A 17,847-nucleotide genomic window follows, 5' to 3' on the forward strand; every position below is an offset into this window, starting at 1 on the left:
GTGCTGTGGGGTGCAGGGCTGCCTGACGCCTCTATGGGTGGGCAAGAGCTGCCTGCTCTGCCTGCTCTGCCCGCTCTGCCCGCACACGCTCCCGTCAGCTCACCATGGCCCTGGCCCCGTCCAGCTCACAGCCTGCATCCGACTCAGTGCCCTCGCCCTGCCAGCCCCGTGCCTCAGTTTCACCCCGTGTTTTCCTGTGGGTTTCCCTCCTGCCAGGGACTGGATGGGGCAAAAAGCTTCTGGGATGCCAGCATGGGATCATGGGCTGGGTCTGGCCCTGTGGCATGTCCCTGGCACAGGGAGCCAGCTGCCGAGGGGCCAGGGTGGGTTTGGACAGGGGCAAACGGGGTGGGATGGGGAGCATGGGGCTGGGTGAGCTCTGGTATTGGCTGGGAGGGGAATGATGGCCCTGAGGCAAGACTTGGGCCTCCTCCTTCTGCTAAGGGGGTCTCCAGGGTGAGTCTTGGTGCATGGGGAGGGGGACGGGGTCAGGGAGAAGGATGGGGATGGGGGCAAGGAGTGAGATAGGATGGGAATGAGGTTGGGAATGGGGAGGGGGATGGAGCTAGGATAGGGATGGGGGTGGCATGGGGACAGGGATGGGGACGGGGACAAGGTTTGGGATAGAATGAGGACAGGGACAGGGTTGAGGCTGGCAGGGGCTGGAGCAGGGCTTGGGGTGCAAGTGGGGACGCTGAAGGGCGATCCGGCTGGCCTCGCTGGCAGCAGGTTATAAATAACCCGCCAAGACATGAGTTTTTTTTCCAGCTGCCCCCCCCATGCTGCAGCCCCATGGACAGGAAAAAGATGTTTCCGGCTGCGGACAGGAGTGGGGCCCCGGCCCCGGCAGGGGATGCAGGGCTTGGGCTATGGGTGCATGGTGGCGGGGGGAAGTGACCCCCCTGGGCTGGTGGTTGGGGTGCAGCTGCTGAGCCTGCGGCTGGCCAGTCCCTAACCCTGGCAGGGCCACTGCAGCCCCCCAGCTGGGCTGGCTGCGGGAGCCCCAGACTGAGCCCCCAGCCCACTGCTGGTGCTGTCATGGGGATGGGACGTGGTGACACCAGGCTCAGGCACCCTGTCCTATCCCCAGTGCCACCAGGTTCGGGCACCCACCAGGCGTGCCATATTCCCATCTGTGACTAGATCAGGATCCATGTGGAGCTGGGAGAGCCAGAGCCGGTGCTGTGGGGAGGAGGGTGCCGGCCGTGCCCGTCACACAGTCCCCGTCACCCTTGCGGAGCTGCTTTCACTCACTGATCTGGCAGGACATCCCCTCGCCTGTGCTTGCTCCCAGGGGGTCCGACAGGCTCCAGTGCCAGCAGTCACAAGGGGACATCAGCCTGGGCTGGGAATGTCAGTCTGGGCTGGGGACACCAGCACAGGTTGGGGCTCCTCAGCACCCATTCCCACCGCTGTGGTTATGAACCCCTCCCCCTGCTCTGCTGGCAAATAGGTGACACCCCTCCGTCACCTGTTGGGTGGCAGCTGGGGACACCCCACACTGTCCTCCCGCAGCCCTTTGCACCCTGGGCAGGGAGGGAACCAGGCAGTGACAAGGATGGGTCCCCAGGGATGGGGCTGTTGGGACCACGCTGTCTGTGCCTGCTGCCCTAGGGAAATCCCAGCTCGTGTCACCAGACTGTCCCCAATGGGGCAGGGTTGGTCCCCAAGCCCTAACCAAGCCCAGAGGAGCACCAGCCCCCAAAAACACACCCCAGGGAGCCAGGACTTGCTGGGGGGCAGTTGGTGGCCACAGGCAGTGAGGAGGCTGATGGCAGCGCATGGGGAAACTGAGGCATGGGCTGCAGGCAAGTGGGAAATTGCCAACACCCATGGGTCCCCCTCGAACACTCCCAGGTGACAGATTGGCCACCAACACATCCCAGCAGGCTCCAACAACTTCCCGTCTGCATTTGCCGGCACAGCCCGAGCCCTGCTCATTAGCAAGTGACCTCTAATGAGCTTTGCCCAGCCATGCTATGGGGCCTGGGCAGCGTTACGGACATCGGGCACTGCTCACTGCTGCTGGATTAACGACCTGGAAGGGGATGCTCAGGGGAGAGGGGCTGGAGGAGCCCCTGGCATGCAGCACCCACTGCCACCGTCATGGGAAGTGACAATAATTGGAGAAATTTTTGGTAACCGGGGGAGAGGTCCTGACTGAGCAGCGCAGGTGGGCGTTGGAGCTTTGCTCTGTCCCAGAGGGTTGGTGGGGATGTGGGGGGCAGAAGCAGGGGCGAAGCTGCCTCTGGCTGTGGGACTTGATCCCCCCTGTGCTGCTCTGAGCTTGCCTGGTCAATGCCCCATGTTAGCGCCTCTCCTGAACCACCTGCAGTACCTTCACTGTCCCCCAGGACCTTTATGAGGGGGCTCCGGCTCACCCCATCGGGCACTGGCTTCCCATGAGCACCTGCAATGGCTGCATGTTGCTTCATCGCAGGATCACATCCTGCAAATGCCCTTCCTTCCCCAAAAGGCTTGTCAGACCGTCCTGGTGCTGCCCCGGCCCCTGTCCTGCTGCCACCTGCAGTCACTGCATGTCCCCATGTAGGTGCAGTGACACCAGCCCCCGGCACCCACCGGTGCTTTGACCTGCTGTGATTTACACCGTGGCTCCCACATTTGGGACGGGACTCAGCCATGCCCGGCTGCCGGAGCTGCCTTTCATGCTGGCTGCGCGCCAGGGAAGGATTTGGCTGCAGAGGGGGTGAAGCTGGGAGCCCGGGTGCTGCCATGCAGGCACCAGGGGTTTGAGGTGCCCCAAGGCATCGCATGGAGAGGGGACAGGTGGGGACAAGCCACCCATCCCCAGGGCCAGTTGGGGCAGTGGGAGGGTGGCTTGGCATCCTCTTGCTGCCAGGATGAGGGAATTGGGCTCTGAAGGTCTTGGCTATGCTGCAGGGAGCAGGTTTGGCGTGGAAGCCAGTGCTCACGTTAATGCCTCACAGTATTTGCCTGGTTTCCCTGGGTTCCCCTGCTCTCATGGAGGAGTGGAGGTGGGAGCTGGAGCTCGGTTTGTCCCTGTCCCCCCATCCTCATCCTCATCTCACACTGGACACAGCATGAGGCCTGTGCGGATGTGGGCGGGCGGCGGTCACCTCCGGCAGCGGAAACTCCCCCTGCTCAGGCCCGGACAATAAGTCATGGCTTTTCCTCCACCCCTTCCCCCTCTCCTCCCCTGTCCCTCACCCCGCTGGGCTCTGCGCCCTCTCTCGCTGCTGGCCCAGGAGACTTGGCGCCCCGTCAGGGTATCCGTCCCAGGGGATATGCACCGCAGTGCGGGGGAGAGAGAAGGCAGGGTGCTGCCATGCTCGCACAGGCTGCTCGCTGCAGGGAGGTGGGATGCTCAAGGGATACTCGAGGGATGCTCAGGCTCCCTGCTGGGAAAGCTGGGCATCCTCTGGGTGTGATGGACCCATGGTGGCTCCATCAGCTGCATCCCTTTTAGGCGGGAGGTTTAATTTCACGTGTAAGAGGGTGGTGGGACCAGAGCTGCTGCCTGCTCTGGTGCTGCTGGGGGGAGCGCTGGGGTCAGGGGGGCATTGCCAGCCCCTGCCTGCCTCTTCCAGCCATGTGCGTAAGTGCCAGTCCCCAGCTCTTTGGGGACATCGGCATCAGGGACAGGCTTAGGGTTCTGCTGATGAACCCCAGGGACACAGCTCCCTACGGCCATGTGTCACCCAGTGCTGGCAGCGGTGGCGGGCGGGCAGCCTGCCTGCTTGTGGTCGGAGCGGGGACCGCTGCAACCCCCCCCAAGACCCAAGCAGGGAGGTGTTTGCCAGCAGCCACTGTGGATTTACAGCTCACTGGAAAATCCACTCATCCCATTAAGGGCTCCCCACGGCTTTTGCTTTCCATTGCAAACACCTGGTTGTCCCAAGGGAAACCCCCGTGGGGTGCCAGCAGGGAGCCACTACTGGGAAGAGCCCTGGCTGCAAGAGCAGCAGATTTATTTATCATACGAGGGATTATCAGGCTGAGGGGGGAATCTCATCCCGCTTGCCCAGGTAAGACCAGACAGGAAAGTTTTGCTTGCGGTGGGGGTGGTCTGTACCGGGGGGGCTTGGGGAGTTCAGTTGGGAATCAGAGCCATGAGTTGACTTTTCCTAGCCTGGTTGATCTCCTGAAGGAGATTCAGCATCTAAAAATGCTCTGGCTTGGAGCTGAGCTGCTTTACAGGGAGGGACGCAGTGATGGCACATCACCCCAGGCTCTATGCCTCTGCTCTCGGCGTTAAAGCTCCTGCTTTGGGCCATGTTATGCCCAACCCTTTGGTGCATCCCCCCCGTTACCCACCCCATGCTCCCTGCAGGTTTTTTAAAATCATTAACCTGCTTGGGGGGGGAGAAAATACTTTTTTAGGTAGCCCGAGGACCCTGCTCTGCCTGCTGTGGGCTTGGAGAACTGGGCGTTGGAAGGAGCGGACCAGCAGTGAGGGTCTCATTGGTGAGCCCTGGGGATGCCGGGGATGCGCTGCCTGTGCTGGGATGGGGGGAAGCCAAGCCCAGCTCCCCCCAGCCATCTCACACACCACACACGTACGCGTGCGAACACGACAGCATCCGCTCAGTTAATGCATTTCGCAGCCCCGCCACGCAGCTGCCTCTCCCCGCCGCCCTGCTCAGCAAAGCCAAAACGTGTCGGGGGCTTCCAGGCTTCAAGGGCTGAGGACTGGGGGGGGCCGTTTCCGCGCCGCGGCGGCAGAGGCAAACGCAGACACTGCGACATCTGCTCTTGTTCAAAAATCCCGGGAGCAAAGGGCCAGGTCGATGATGCAGTGGGAACATGGGGCTAAATAAATGATGCAATCGGCTTTGGAGAGTTTTGGCCCAGACAGAAGTTTATCTGGATGTCACCCGGCTGAGCGCCTGCACCTGGGCTGCGGGTGGCTCCTGTCCAAGGGCTCGGCCCAGCCAAGGCGCAGTGCCGGGGGATCCTTGGCCCCACAGCAGCACTGAGGTTTGGGGAGGTTTTGGAGGGACTTGGGGCAGTTTTGGCGGGGTCTTAGGGAGGTTTTTGAAGCCCTCAGGAGGTGCAATAGATGTTGCTTTTTAGCCACGATGCTGGATGCCGACGCGACCCTGGGCTCTGCAGCGCCCGGTGGCTCCTATGCCGGGAGGAGGCTGCCGACGGCTTCATGCTCTTCTTGCCGGGCAGCACGGGGGGAGCGGGGAGGCCGAGGGGAGCGGGAGACCCCCCAAGCACAATCCAAACCCTCCCTCCGGGCGGATCTTTACCGCAGGGGCATCAGGAGGAGGTTCAACGAGGTGTCACCCCGCGGCGGGGCAGCTCCGCCTTGGTCCCCGAGGGCGCTGGGGCCGCTGGGGGAGGACAGGCAGCGCGGCCGGGGGACAGATGGCCCGGGCGCTGGGCAGATGGTGCCGGCCCCGACAGGCGGCCGCAGGGCGGCGGGGCCGTGTGAGCCCGGCCGGGCGGGGCTGGGCCCCGGGGACCTGCTCTGCTGGCGGCGGTGCCCGGCGGGGACGGGGCACCACGGGGCAGCGCAGGGTGGTGGCACTGCCGGCCGGGGGGGTACCGGCCGCGCGGGTGTGACACGGGCCGGGGGGGTGACACCGGGCGGGGGTGTGAGACGGGCGGGGGGGGTGACACCGGGCGGGGGTGTGACACGGGCGGGTGGGGGGTGACGCCGGGCGGGGGTGTGACACGGGCGGGGGGGGTGACACCGGGCGGGGGTGTGACAGGGGCGGGGGGAGGTGACACCGAGCAGGGGTGTGACACGGGCGGGTGGGGGGTGACACCGAGCGGGGGTGTGACACGGGCGGATGGGGGGTGACACCGAGCGGAGGTGTGACACGGGAGGGGGGGCGGTGCCGGGCGGGGGGCGGTGCCGCGGGGCGGAGCTGTCCAGCACCGGCGCCTCCTGAACGTCCCAGCCCCGCGGGGCCGGGGCTGCCCCCGCCGCCCCCCGACCCTGCACCCGCCGGTCCGCTCCGGCGGAGGGAACACCTCTGCCCCGAGAGGGGACACCTGAGCCCCGACCCCCCCCCCGCGGTGTCCCCGGTTGCCCCGGCTCAGAGGGTGTCCCACACCGCCGCGCTCGGGCAGGAACAGCCCCAGTGAAGGACCTGCGAGGTGGGGACGGTGTGGGGGGACATGGAAGGGCTGTGGGGAAAACAGACGTGGGGCCTGTCCCACCCGGGGCCGGGACGTCCCCAGATGCTGCGGCCAGGGAGGGGTCTTCAGCATCGGGGCTCCCTGCACAGACACTTGCCCAGACCCTTGCCCGTATCCCGGGCTCTATCCCAGCCCCGGTGCACCCATCCTCGTCCCCGCAGCGGGATTTGCACCAGACAAAGCCCAGCCTGGGCAGAGCTCCGTTCCACTGCTGCAGTCGGGGCTTTTGGTGGCACAGGCTGCTGCAGTCGGTCCAGCCAAGAGCTCAACTTTGCTCAGAGCAAGGTTTTATTAAAGTGGGTTAAATGCCTAACGGGAGTGACTAAAGCTGAGATTAGTGCTGTGGCTACAGGGCTGGGCATCTCTGCGCTGGCAACAGGCGGCTTCTGTCCTTCTCCTCCCGCCCCAGCCCGCAGCTCATCTCTCGGCAGCTCGCAGAGCCCCCAGCATCGTGCTGTGGGGGAACAGCCAGCCAGGGCAGGCAGAGCTGGGGCTGCCCAGGCCTCCCTCCCACCCACTCGCCCGTCTCTGCCTGTACACAGGAGAAACCCCCGCCTGCACCCAGCCTGGGCCATCAAACCAGCCACCCCCGGCATCGCCCCTCCGGAGAAGCAGGGAGAGGGGAGCAGGGAGACCTCCCTGGGGAAGGACCCAGCCCAGGGCCCCGGCAATGCGGGTGGTGGCAATGTCCCAGGCGGTGACACTGGCTGGCGGATAGGCCAGGTCCTGGCCAGGACCTGGGGGCCGGAGGGACAGGGCTGTCGGCTGAATCGGCAACTTGTTCTCCTCTGAAGGCTCCTTTCTGCCCCTGCTCCCTCTGTTTCTCTTAGGAAAGTTTTATGTCCCTTGTGTCACAAGGAGCCTTTTCTTTGTCATCCTTCCCAAGCGTGCCGGGGAGGAGGCTGCGCTGGAGCACAGCCATCCCTGAAGGCAGCTCGGGACCGGATCCTGTGCAGGGCTGTCAGGAGCATGCAGCAGCTTCGAGGGCACCAGGATCGGTCCCTTGGCACAGGCTCAGGTCCTTGGGCCGTTCACACCCTGGGGTTCACCCCTGGGCTGCCCACCTCCATCCTCACACTTAAAATGGAGGATGCTTTGCAGCCCCTTAGCATCTCTCCAGGGATATCTGGCATGGCTGGCTCTGCTGCAGCCCCTGGTGCTCCTGTGCTGCCGCTCCTGTGGACATCTCAAGGATGGCTCCCAATTTACAGAGCTGCTCTGCCGCCCGGCACACCCAGGGAGAGATCCATCCTCCTTTATTCCTATTCATCAGCTTGTTTCAGATCCCTCACCCCTGGCAGAGGCTGTGTCAGGGTGGGGAAACTGAGGCACAGAGCAGCAGCAAGACGCCAGCAGAGGCTGAAGGGTTTAATACCTTTTCCATCACTAAGTGTTCATGCTCAGAATCCTGCCACAATTATCCCAGGGGTGTGGGACAGAGTTTCACCCCCAGCAGGGATCTCTCAGCTGTGAGAGATACGAAAGAAGAGAATTTAATCTGGTTTATAAAACTGATGAAATGCTTTGGGAAACCCTTGCAGAGCCGTTAGCTGCTCTTTTGAGACCATGGGAGAGCTGGAGGTTGGATCCCTCTGAGGCATCACAAAGGAGCCGGGGGGCTTTGGCCGCTTGGTGTAGCCCCAGCACAGGGTTGGGAGTGGCGGAGCCCCTGTGCGGCTGGGAGGCCCAAGAGCTGGGGGGGGCCCAGCTGTTTCCCGCTCTGCTCAGGTGATGGGTGACTTCAAAGCGGGTCTGCTTCGATGCTGGGGATGCTCCAGTGACCCCTTGCATGCAAAACGGGGACAAGAAAGGAGACTTGGGCTCCGGCTCCAGGTCCCTGTGTTCATTTCTGGCTGCTAAAAATCGCATGTGTGAGATGCATTTGGACACCAGGCCGAGGAAGTAGCTCAAGCTCTGAGCACAACAGATGCCTTTTTGAAGGAGATGCCTTCAGGGATGTGCTGGATTGTGTTTGTCCTGGGATGAAGGACATGGCTCAGCCAAGGCTGTTTCATTTTCCTTCAACGACAACACCCATGTCTCTGTGGATGGCATCATCCGAAGGGGTCAGAAACCACCTCATCTCTGGGCTTAAATGTCTTTAATTCAGGAAAAACTTGAACTCAGGACCTGAGCTCTGGAGGTAGCTGGGATGAGCCTCCTCCCCCCAGCTGGGAGATGAGCATCTCCGGCTGCCCAGGGAGGCTCAGCCCTGGCGCCCAGGCGGGGCTCTGCTGCCCACAGCACTGCCTGCAGCCTCTCCAAAACATCCCCTGGTGCTAAAATACCTTGTGTGTATTTGCTGATTTCCACCATGACGGGACTCAGCAACCCCAAGCTGGTACCTGGGGAGGGGATGGGGCCAAAAACCCACCTGGTGGCTGGAAGTCCTAAAATTAAAGCATTGGGTGCAAATTTCTGGTACTCAGGTTACCCAGAGGGCAAGCGGCAGCCGTTTCCCAAGAGCTGCTCCAGGGACACAGAGGCCTTGCAGCTGGATTGCATTAAAGGAGAAAGTTATTTCCCTTTCAAGCTAATTGGAAAGGAGCCGCCCATGTCCATCTAGGTCAAACTGTAACCTGCTTTAGCAGAGCAAAGTGGTGGCAGGACGCCAGCATGACACAGTGTGACGCGGTGCTCGCTGCTCCCCTGCCGCCGCAGCACACGGGGCGCACGTGGGGGGGGACCCGGTCCCTGGGGGCAGCGTTTGGATGGGGTAGAAATCAATCTGCAGGGAAATGAAGAGTTTTTTTGGAAGCAGAATAGGCTGAATCTTTCCTGGGAATGGTTTTCGCTCGTGCTTATTAATAACATGATGGGATGAGTAGGAGGGCTGCTTGGTGCAGGAGCGGCTCCTCCTGGGGCTGGTGGGGGGAAACAGGGACTTGGTGGGAGTTGCTTTGGTTTATCCCTTTGGTGGCATCTCTGGGTGTGGGACTCCAGCCCGAGGGTCTGGCTGGTGTTACAGCCTGGGGGAGCAGGGCCAGATCCACATCTCACCTTGCCCAGCCCCAGGGAGCCCCTGGCACCTTTATGGCAGGGTGGGGTCACCCATGCTTAGCTGGGATCAGCGAAACGCTGGGTATCCTCGGAGACCCCCGAGGCATGTGCTGTGGGGAAGGGATGGCTCTGGAGCCTGGCTCCCAGCAGGCCTTGGCATCTCCTGGGAAACCTCAACCCTGCGAGCACAAGAGGAGGATTGATATTTTGTGGCCAATGTGGTAGCTTTGGCTTCTGCTGCAGCCGTGGCATTGCAGCAAAGTTGTTGCCGGTGGGCTCAGAGGGGAGAAATGGAAGTTGTGCCCACAGAGAGAAACCCAAAGTCAATAGTCTGGGAAAAAAAAATCCATAAAGCCTGGTTACAGCCCCAGTGCCACGTGCCCAGTGAGCAGGCAGGGCTGGAGGGGTGTTGCATGCTGATGATGCTTAGAGGGTGCTGGGGAAGGTAAGGTCATAGCATAAAACTAGATGAATTTATTTGCCTCTGAGTTGGTTGAAGCAGAGCTCGGGACCAGCTTTATGGAGGCAGCAGCAGATGATCTCCCTCCACGTTAGGGGAAAATCACCAGCGGCAGCCCCTGGGGCTGGAGATGTTTGTGCAAGGGACCTTGCGGGTGAAATAGGTGAGTTGGCGCCAGTGGTTTAACCACTCATGTCCGTGAGGCTGGAGCTTCACTGGCTCTTGACTCCATCCCAGGCATCCTTGCACTTAAGGGGATGAAGGTCGGCCCTGTTGGCATTTGCACAAGGTATTTTGCAGCTCAGGGCTGCGAACTGCTCTTCCCCCAGGCACAGCACTCCTGGGGCAAGGAGCTGGATTAAAGAGGGTGAAAAAATGTGCAAAATTGGAGTTTGTAAGTGAGGGTTGTGGGGCACAACCTGGGAAAGGGCTGAAGGGCTGAGGGGAGCTGGTTGCTGCTGATATTCGCTGCTGGGTAGGCTGCAAAGGAGGGGTTGGGAGCATTAAGCCCCCAGGGATGTGCTGGTCTCCAGCTCCTGGGTGGTGCTGGGTGCTAAGCCCTGGCCTCCTTGCTCCCCGGAGTGACCTTTGTGGGTGCAAGGGAATCCCACAGGTGCAGGGAAAGCCCTGCACAGCCCTGCAACACCCGTGGGTGTGGGCTGGTGCCACCACAGGGCCCCTCACTGGGGGCTGTGGTTGCCCACTGGGGCTGGACCCAGACCTATTTGCCAGCCCCAGTGCCTGTCTCCATGTCACCCCACGCAGCGGCTCAGGGATGGATCTGTCCCAGGGCCCCCCTGCGTGCCTTGTCCCAGGGCTTCCACCACCCACTGGTGCAGTGACTTGGGGCGAGCGGAGACAGAGTTGTCTCAGCCGGGACGCAGGGAGAGAGAAAATCTCCCCGGTCATTTCAAAGGCTTCAGCGAGAGCAAGCCCAGAGCTGTGTGTTGGTTCCTTCTTCCCCTTAATTAAAATTGCCTTGAAAAGACCTTTGTAGCTGCTGGCTGGCACTGGATTCAGCACTGCGATGCCTAGATCTTGTCTGCTGCATCAGCCCTTCTCCCCGTGACCCATGGCTGTTGATCAAGTGATCCAGCTCATGTCGGTCTGGCAAAGGGAATTCGGGTGTATTCACCCGAGCACTGCCTGTGGCAGGGACATGGCCACACTGGGGGGATGTGGAGCCAGGCTTGGTCTTTGCAGACTCCCAAAAGCCTGGGGGGAGCCAGGTTCAGGGCAGCTGTAGGTTGGGGAAGAGGCAAAAATGGGGTGGTTTGGGGCATTTTTGGACCTTGCTTATGTAACACAGTTTGCTGGGAGATGCAACGGGTGCAGGGCTGAGGCTGGGTGCTGTTCCCATCGGGGTGATGGGAGCTGTCCCCTTGCACCCCACAGCTTGCCAAGAAACCTTCTCCAGCTCCGCAGAAGCTCACTCTCGGCTGGGTGGTTTGAAAGGTGGCCAGGCTGCTGGCTCCGGGCTGCAAACAGAGCGGCTTGTGTGTGGCCCCATACCTGGGTGGCAGCGTCCCCCCAGCCCGCTGGGAATGGCTTCGTTCAGCTCCAGCGCAGCCCCAAACGCGCTCGCTGGAGCAGCTGCACAAAGACCCTTTGTGCTTACTGTACCCACCCAGCCCTAAGCCAGCGCCAGGGGAGGGGAACCCCCAGGTGAGTGACGAGGACTGCGGGTGGCCAATCTTGAGCTGATGGTCCGCTCTAGGATGCTTGGGGACCCCAAAAAGATTCTTTTCCCCTTCCCAGAGGTTTTTCTTCAAGGGAGCTGAGCGAAACCGTGCTGGAGTGACCTGCGAAATGTGTGTCCCGGGAGATCTGTGGTACCTGGCACCCGTTTGCCTTTCAGTTCACTGCAGGTCTACTGGGCAAGGGGGCAGAGGCTGGCACAGATGCCGGTGGAGCCACATCTCCCTGTCTTTCTAGAGACAGCTCCATCCCCTGGAGAAATCCTTTTTTGATTGAGTTTTGGGTTGGTTTTTTTTCTCAGAGGGCTGCAGGCAGGTAGTGGTTGGAGATGGAGCTTTGCTCCACAGCTGATTTTCTTGCTAAGCTCTGCTCTGGCTGCCCAGGCAAAGCCTGTGGGAGGGATGAGATTCTCCACTAGCTGTGACCATGCCGATGTCCCTGTCATTGGTGGTGGCAAAGGCAGCCCTGCCTGCCCGTGGATGCTTTGGGTGGGATGGGGTGGTGCGCTGAGCCCCCGTCCTCATCCGCATGGAGCAAAACACCCAGGCAAGGGGACATGGCACCATCTGGGTGGTGGTGCCAGGGAGAGCCACCGTGGGGCAAGATGAGAGCAGGAGCATGGAGAGATGGAGTGGTTGGCACCACACTGGCGGATGCTGGGAATGGGGAGGGCAGTGGTGGGGCTCAAACACCAGTAACAGCCTGAGTGTGACAAAGCTGGTCCTTGTGCAACTGGAAGGTGGTCTTGGGTGATCGGGAGATAGTTTCAGGTGACCAGGAGTTGGTCTTGGATGGCCAAGAGATGGTCTTAGGTGGCCAGGAGATGGCCTTGGGTGACCAGGAGTTGGTCTTTGACCAACCAGTCAGACCAGTTTGGTCTGGTGAGGGTCCGTGTCCATGTGGCCTTGCTACAGGGACCTGCCATAGGGACCTGGGGACATGGGGATGGGGCTGCAGAGGGTCCCTGGGGGAGGACGTCACATGTGCCCTGGCCCTGTGAATCCCTATGTGGGCAGCACATATATCCTCACCCTGGGGTGTGGAATGCAGCATCCTCCTCCCAGGATGGGGACATTGGGCACCCATGGTCAGTGGGAGGCCAAGACCAGGGTCTGATGTAGCCGAGGGGATGTGGGTGCCCTCCATGCCCACCCCCTCACTGTGTTGGGCCCTGCTCAACTCTCCTCTCCCCCCACAGCCTCGCCGGCAGCCACCTCACCAGGATGAACGGGATGGCCAACATCAACCCTGCCAGCCGCAGCCACTACACCTCCGCCATCCCGGTGCCCCGTGCTATGGCCCATGGCAAGCTGCACACCCCGGGCCCCCCGAGCACCCCAGGATCCCCTGTCCTTCATGGGGCTCCGTCTCCCCGGCCAGGGAAGGTGCCAGCCCCTGGCCCAAAGACCCTCAAGCCCAAAGGCGCTGGCAGAGCCACCAGCCGTGAGCCATCTGAGAGCAGGGAGGGCAGCCCTGGCATCCCTGTCCGTGGGGGGCAGAAAGCCCCAGCAAGACCCCTGGTGTCCCTCGGGAAGTGGCCAGAGGCAGCAGGTGGAGGGAGAAGAGGGGCAGGAAGAGTGGGGGAGCCCACTGAACTGCCCAAAGCTCTCCCAGCACAGGGCAGGAGCGGGGGGCAGCGGGGGGTGTCCCCTGAGAAGGGCAGCGGGGCAACCACTGCAGGGACAGGGGATGAGCCCCATGGTGGCTCACAGGGCAGGGTCCCCGTATTTGGGTTGGGGGCCATCACCTTCTCCTCGGGCCCTCCGCACAGCCACCCCATCACCGCCACCGTGGCACCCTTCCAGTACCGGTGAGTTACTGGGGACAGGTGGGCATGGGGACAGGGGGACATGGGAATGGGGGAAGGCAGGTGGGCATGGCAGGGATCGCCATGGGGAATGGTGGGGTTGGGTCTGGGGGCTTTGCCCCAAAGGAAGGGTTCCTACCATGTTTGGGATGCTGGGGGTTCCTGGGGCACTGATGGGAGCTGGGGCAGGGGATGGGCTCAGTGGGGAATGGGGTGTCCTGGGACCTGCCCCTGCCACATCCCCAAACAGTGGCAGAGCCCAAAGCACCGTGTTCCCATCTCCTGGGCATCCCCAGCTGGCTGCACCCCGCGGTGCGCCCATGCTCCCCCACCCTCACCCCCACTCTGCCCCCAGGCTGCAGGAGGAGACGGCCATGTCCCTGGGTGACGAGTGCCCCGGTCCTGTGGAGGGACCTGACCCCGACCCCAAACCCAGAGGCCTGAGTGAGTCCAGAGGGGTTTGCTGGGGATGGGCGGGTCCTGCTGGGGGGCTGCTGCGACGGTGCCAGGGGGCAGAGGCTCATGCTGGAGCTCAGACCCCCATGACCCCGTGCTGGAATGGGAGCCGGGGCTCGAGGTGGGTGGGGTGGCAGGGGGGAACCCCCACATTGTAGGTTCCCCGACTGCCCTGGGAACAGCCTGGCTGCAGCTGTCATGTCCGGTGACCCCCATGGCCAATTAACTACACCCGGCGGCATGACCCTAGCCGGGCGCCAGAGCCGTGTCGGCATCCCCTGCAGTGGCTCCAGCACGGGGGCCTGTCCTTGCTGGTGACGCTGCTGGGACATTGCCTCGCTTGGCTCCTTTCCCTCCTCTTCCCAGTTTCCCGGCGAGCTCCAGGAATGACCCATTTCCAAGAAGCTGGCAGAGAGCCGGAGCAGAGGCGGGTGCGTGGCACCACAGGCTCCCTGCACCCGCCTTGGGGACACCCCCTTTCTCAGGGGGTGAATGAGCCCAAGTGCTCCCCACTGCAACGTTGGGGACACCCCAGTCCCCTCTGGTGCTTGCTTTTGGGGGACATTCTGGGGGGGTGGCTGCTGGAGGGGATGCTGGGGCGGTGGTTGCCAGGGCAGCGGCAGTGGAGGATGGCGGGATGCTCCAGGGATGTGCAGGGAAGGGGAAAAAGAGCCGGGAGCTTCGCTGGGTGATTCGAAGGGACAGAAGTCGGTCAGAGCTGCATTGGCTCCCGGCAGAGCCCAGCTTTGCAGCAGGGTCCTGGCATCACCGCTGCACAGCCGGGGGGTAACAGGGTTTGATGCTGAGCCCCGATTTGGGAAGCACCGAAAACAGCGGCAAGCGGGTGGATTTTCTAGGAGAAAGCAGGAGGGGAGGGAGCCAGGCTGGCGCGTTCCCAGTGCAGCTGCCCTGCTCGCCCTGGGGGAGGTTTTGGAATGAGGCCGAGCGGGTTTGGTGCTGGGGAAAGGGCCGGATCCTTCCCCTGGCTCCACGCCTCCCCGGCTGCGCTGGCCCATGGCAGCTCCTGGGGCTCTGTCGGGCCCGGCTGGAGGGGACAGGGGACACGGGGAGGCCCCGGGTCACTCCACCAGCCCCAAAATGACATGACACCCCCAAACTTGTCCCCTGCAGCAGGCCCTACACCCAGGCAACAGCCTTGTAGCTCAGCGAGGGGTGTAACAGCCCCCCCAAACTCTGAGCGTCTTTGGGGTGCAGCAGGGCAGCTTGTGCACCCATCCCACCCCAGCGGCACCTTTTGGTGCAAAACACTTTTTTTTTTCTCGCCCCCTCTGCTGTCCCATCCAGGCCAGGTTATTTTGGGGCTCCTTAACATCACCATCGGCTGAACACCAAATCACGCGGGGTGGCCGAGCTGCCGTCCGGGGGGCTGGTCTGGGGGCACGCGCCGCCCCCGGCCCCCCCAGCTCCTTATCTCGGCAGCATAGTGATGGGCTCTAATGCAATATTTTCCAGCGGTTGCCATGGCAGCCCGTGTGAGGTCACCAAATAGACTTAATTCACCCCTCCCAAGGGACGGGTAATTAACGAAAAATGATGATAACCAGATCCTGCTCCCCCTCTTTTTTCCCACCCCTTAATTCCCCCAGATCTCTGGTGAGGCCATGCTGGGTTTGGGGGCCACATTGTCCCTCGTTGGGCTCCCGGGGCCACGCTGGGCCCTTCTTGCACCGTTTGAGGTGAAATGGGGAAGTTCTGTTCCGCTGGGGATGGGTATGCGGTGTCGGGGCTGCGTGTGGGGACCGCGGCAGGCGGGGCGGGGGGCCTCACATGCAGGGTCCTTCGGCGTGGGGCCCCCCGCTGCCTTCACCCACCTCCCAGCCAGCACCCGGCACGTCCCTGCCTGCACCGGGCTGCGGGACACAGCGGGCAGGCTCTGGGCGCCGAGGCCATCGCCGGCTCGCTGCGGGGGGCAACCCCCGCGGCACCCACGGGGGGGCCACGCAGCCCCGCGCCTGCCGGCTCCACCCCTCGCCCCGGGGGTCCCGCACAGCCCCTCTGCCCCCGGGCTCCCGTATGCGCCCGCGGGTCCCGCACGGCCCGGGGTCCCGCTCGTCCCCGCTCCGCCGTGCTCGGCGCTGCACGTCCCCGTCTCGCCCCGCCCCGCCCCGCGGCGCGCGCCCCCTCCTTCCCCGCCGCGGACGCGCGCGCCGCGCCCCGCCCCCTGCCCGCGCCAGCCGGGCGCGGAGGAGGGAGGGCCCTTTTTGTTTGCCCCTGACATTCCGCTGGTTCGCAGTGTCCCGCTGGCGGCGGAGCAGCGAGGTGGGGCCGCGCCGCTCGTTCCCCCCCATCTCCTCCCCGTCCCGCTCCGCTCCGCCCCGCGCCGGCGGGGCGGGCGCTAACGGCGCTTCTCTCTCTGTCTCGCCCGGTGTCCTCGGTGCCGCAGCAGCAGCAGCAGCAGCAGCAGCAGCAGCGCCCGGCGGGTTAAATGGTTGCAGCGCGGGGATGCTGGGGAGCAACCTCAAGAGCCTTCCCGACGTGGAGCTGGGCGAGGAGGAGCGCGGCTACCGGCGGGGCCCCGACGGCGGCGCGGTGATGCCGAAGCGGGCGAAGTCGGCGGCGGCGGCGACGGGGCCGCGGGGCGCGGAGCTGCGCGTCTTCAAGGCGAGCAGCGCGGAGGGGCGGCTGCCGGCCGGCTCCAACCTGCGCAAGCAGAAGTCGCTCACCAACCTGGCCTTCCTCACCGACGCCGAGAAGAAGCGGCAGCTGTACGAGCCCCGCTGGAGCGACGACATGGCCAAGGCGGCGGCCACGGGGGCGGCGGCCGTGGGGGGCGGCCGGGGCGGCGGCGGCCCCCGCGGCCGGGAGGCGCCCGCCATGTCGCGGAGCCTGTCCCGCTCCGAGCACTCGCTGCTGCCGCCGCGCCCCGCCGGCCCCGCCAAGCCGCCGCCCGCCGGCAAGCCCAGCCGCATCCCCCGCGGGCCCTACGCGGAGGTGAAGCCCCTCAGCAAGGCCCCCGAGGCGGGCGGCGGCGGCGGCAAGTGCGACGACGAGCTGCTGGGCGGGAAGGGGCCGGCGGGTGGCGGCGGGCGCTGAGGAGAAGCCCTACCTGAAGGTGGACCCCGAGCTGGTGGTGACGGTGCTGGGCGACCTGGAGCAGCTCCTCTTCAGCCAGATGCTGGGTGAGTGCGGCCGTCGCGCCCCGCCGTCAGGGAATGGGGGAATGGCGGGGGTCCGGCTGCCTGAGGCGTCGGGGGCTCCTGCCGCCCCTGGGGGGGACCGCGTTGGCCTCCCCAGTGCTGGGGAGAGGGGATGCTGAGGGAGAAGGCGCCATTGGCCTCGCCAAGGAGGAAGGCACAGTTGGCCAGCCCAAAGGCCGGCACGCAGCCTCCCCTTGCCTTGGCTCCAGCCTCCTCGTGTGGAGGAATGGCAGGTGGTGGTCAAGCTTGTCCTTGCCCATGTGACATTTCCATCACCCCTTGTCTCTACGCCCCACTGAAGATGAGGGGGGTTTCCTGGCCAGGTGCCGCAGCCCCTCCCCGCCATTGGGGTGGCTTACCCTAGGGCTTGACCTTGGCTGCTCTCAACGGGAGGCTGCTGGGTCCTCAGTGTGTAGAGTCCGCTTTGGGCAGGAGGCTTCAAGTCCAGAGCTTCTCCGAGGTCTTGGGCTCTGGCCAAGGAGGATCCTTCAAGGATGCTGCCCCAGGGTTTACATGAGCCGGTTTCAGCCCATGGCCGCCTGTGTCTTGCTATCCCAGCGGGTCTGATCGCCAAGTCTGCGTGGTCGAGAGCTTGCTGTGCCTGGTGGGCTTTCATCAAAGCCACGAGTGCTGGCTGCCGGTGCCAGCCGTGCCTCTGATGTTGGGACCTGCTGCCCCATCCTGGGCCATGGCGCTGGGCCTTGGTACAGGCGCGCCCAGCTCTCGTGTTTCCCTCGTGGCTGTGTGCTGATCTCTAGGAAACTGCGGCAGCTTCTGGAGCCCTCAGCTTCCTGCCGAAGCCTGCTCTCCCCCACGTCCCAACCGATAGCGCCTGTGGGCTCAGCTGGGCAAGGATCACAGGGGGCTTGTGGCTCCAAAGAGCTCTGCTTGTTCTGGCAAACTGGCGTGAGAAGGTGGCAAACAAGCTCTGTGTAGCCATCATGGTGCTCCCAGTGCCTGAGCTAGCTGGGTTTAAAGCCCTGGTGGATTGTGGTAGGGGGCATCAGCAGTACAGGCAGGGCTGGGAGCCCTGGTGCATCTGGTCTCTTCAAGTTCCCTGCCTAGGGACCCCCTTTTAGCTCGGAGAGCTGGCTTGAGATGCCTTCTCCTAGCTGCATTGTGACCAGAGCTCT

The 17,847-nt window shown here is 63.6% G+C and overlaps 1 protein-coding gene across 1 annotated transcript in view; it reads left to right on the top strand.

The window, feature by feature from the left end:
- NAV1 (neuron navigator 1) overlaps positions 1-17,847 on the top strand; it is a 78,963-nt gene that overhangs the window by 1,755 nt on the left and 59,361 nt on the right. The window contains 4 exon segments of the mRNA XM_075115281.1: positions 12,492-13,103; positions 13,456-13,544; positions 15,973-16,591; positions 16,593-16,696. Coding sequence (XP_074971382.1) covers positions 12,517-13,103; positions 13,456-13,544; positions 15,973-16,591; positions 16,593-16,696 — 1,399 coding nt within the window. The 5' untranslated portion in view covers positions 12,492-12,516.

The sequence above is a fragment of the Phalacrocorax aristotelis genome, chromosome 21 (assembly GCF_949628215.1).
Source record: "Phalacrocorax aristotelis chromosome 21, bGulAri2.1, whole genome shotgun sequence".
Taxonomy (NCBI): domain Eukaryota; kingdom Metazoa; phylum Chordata; class Aves; order Suliformes; family Phalacrocoracidae; genus Phalacrocorax; species Phalacrocorax aristotelis.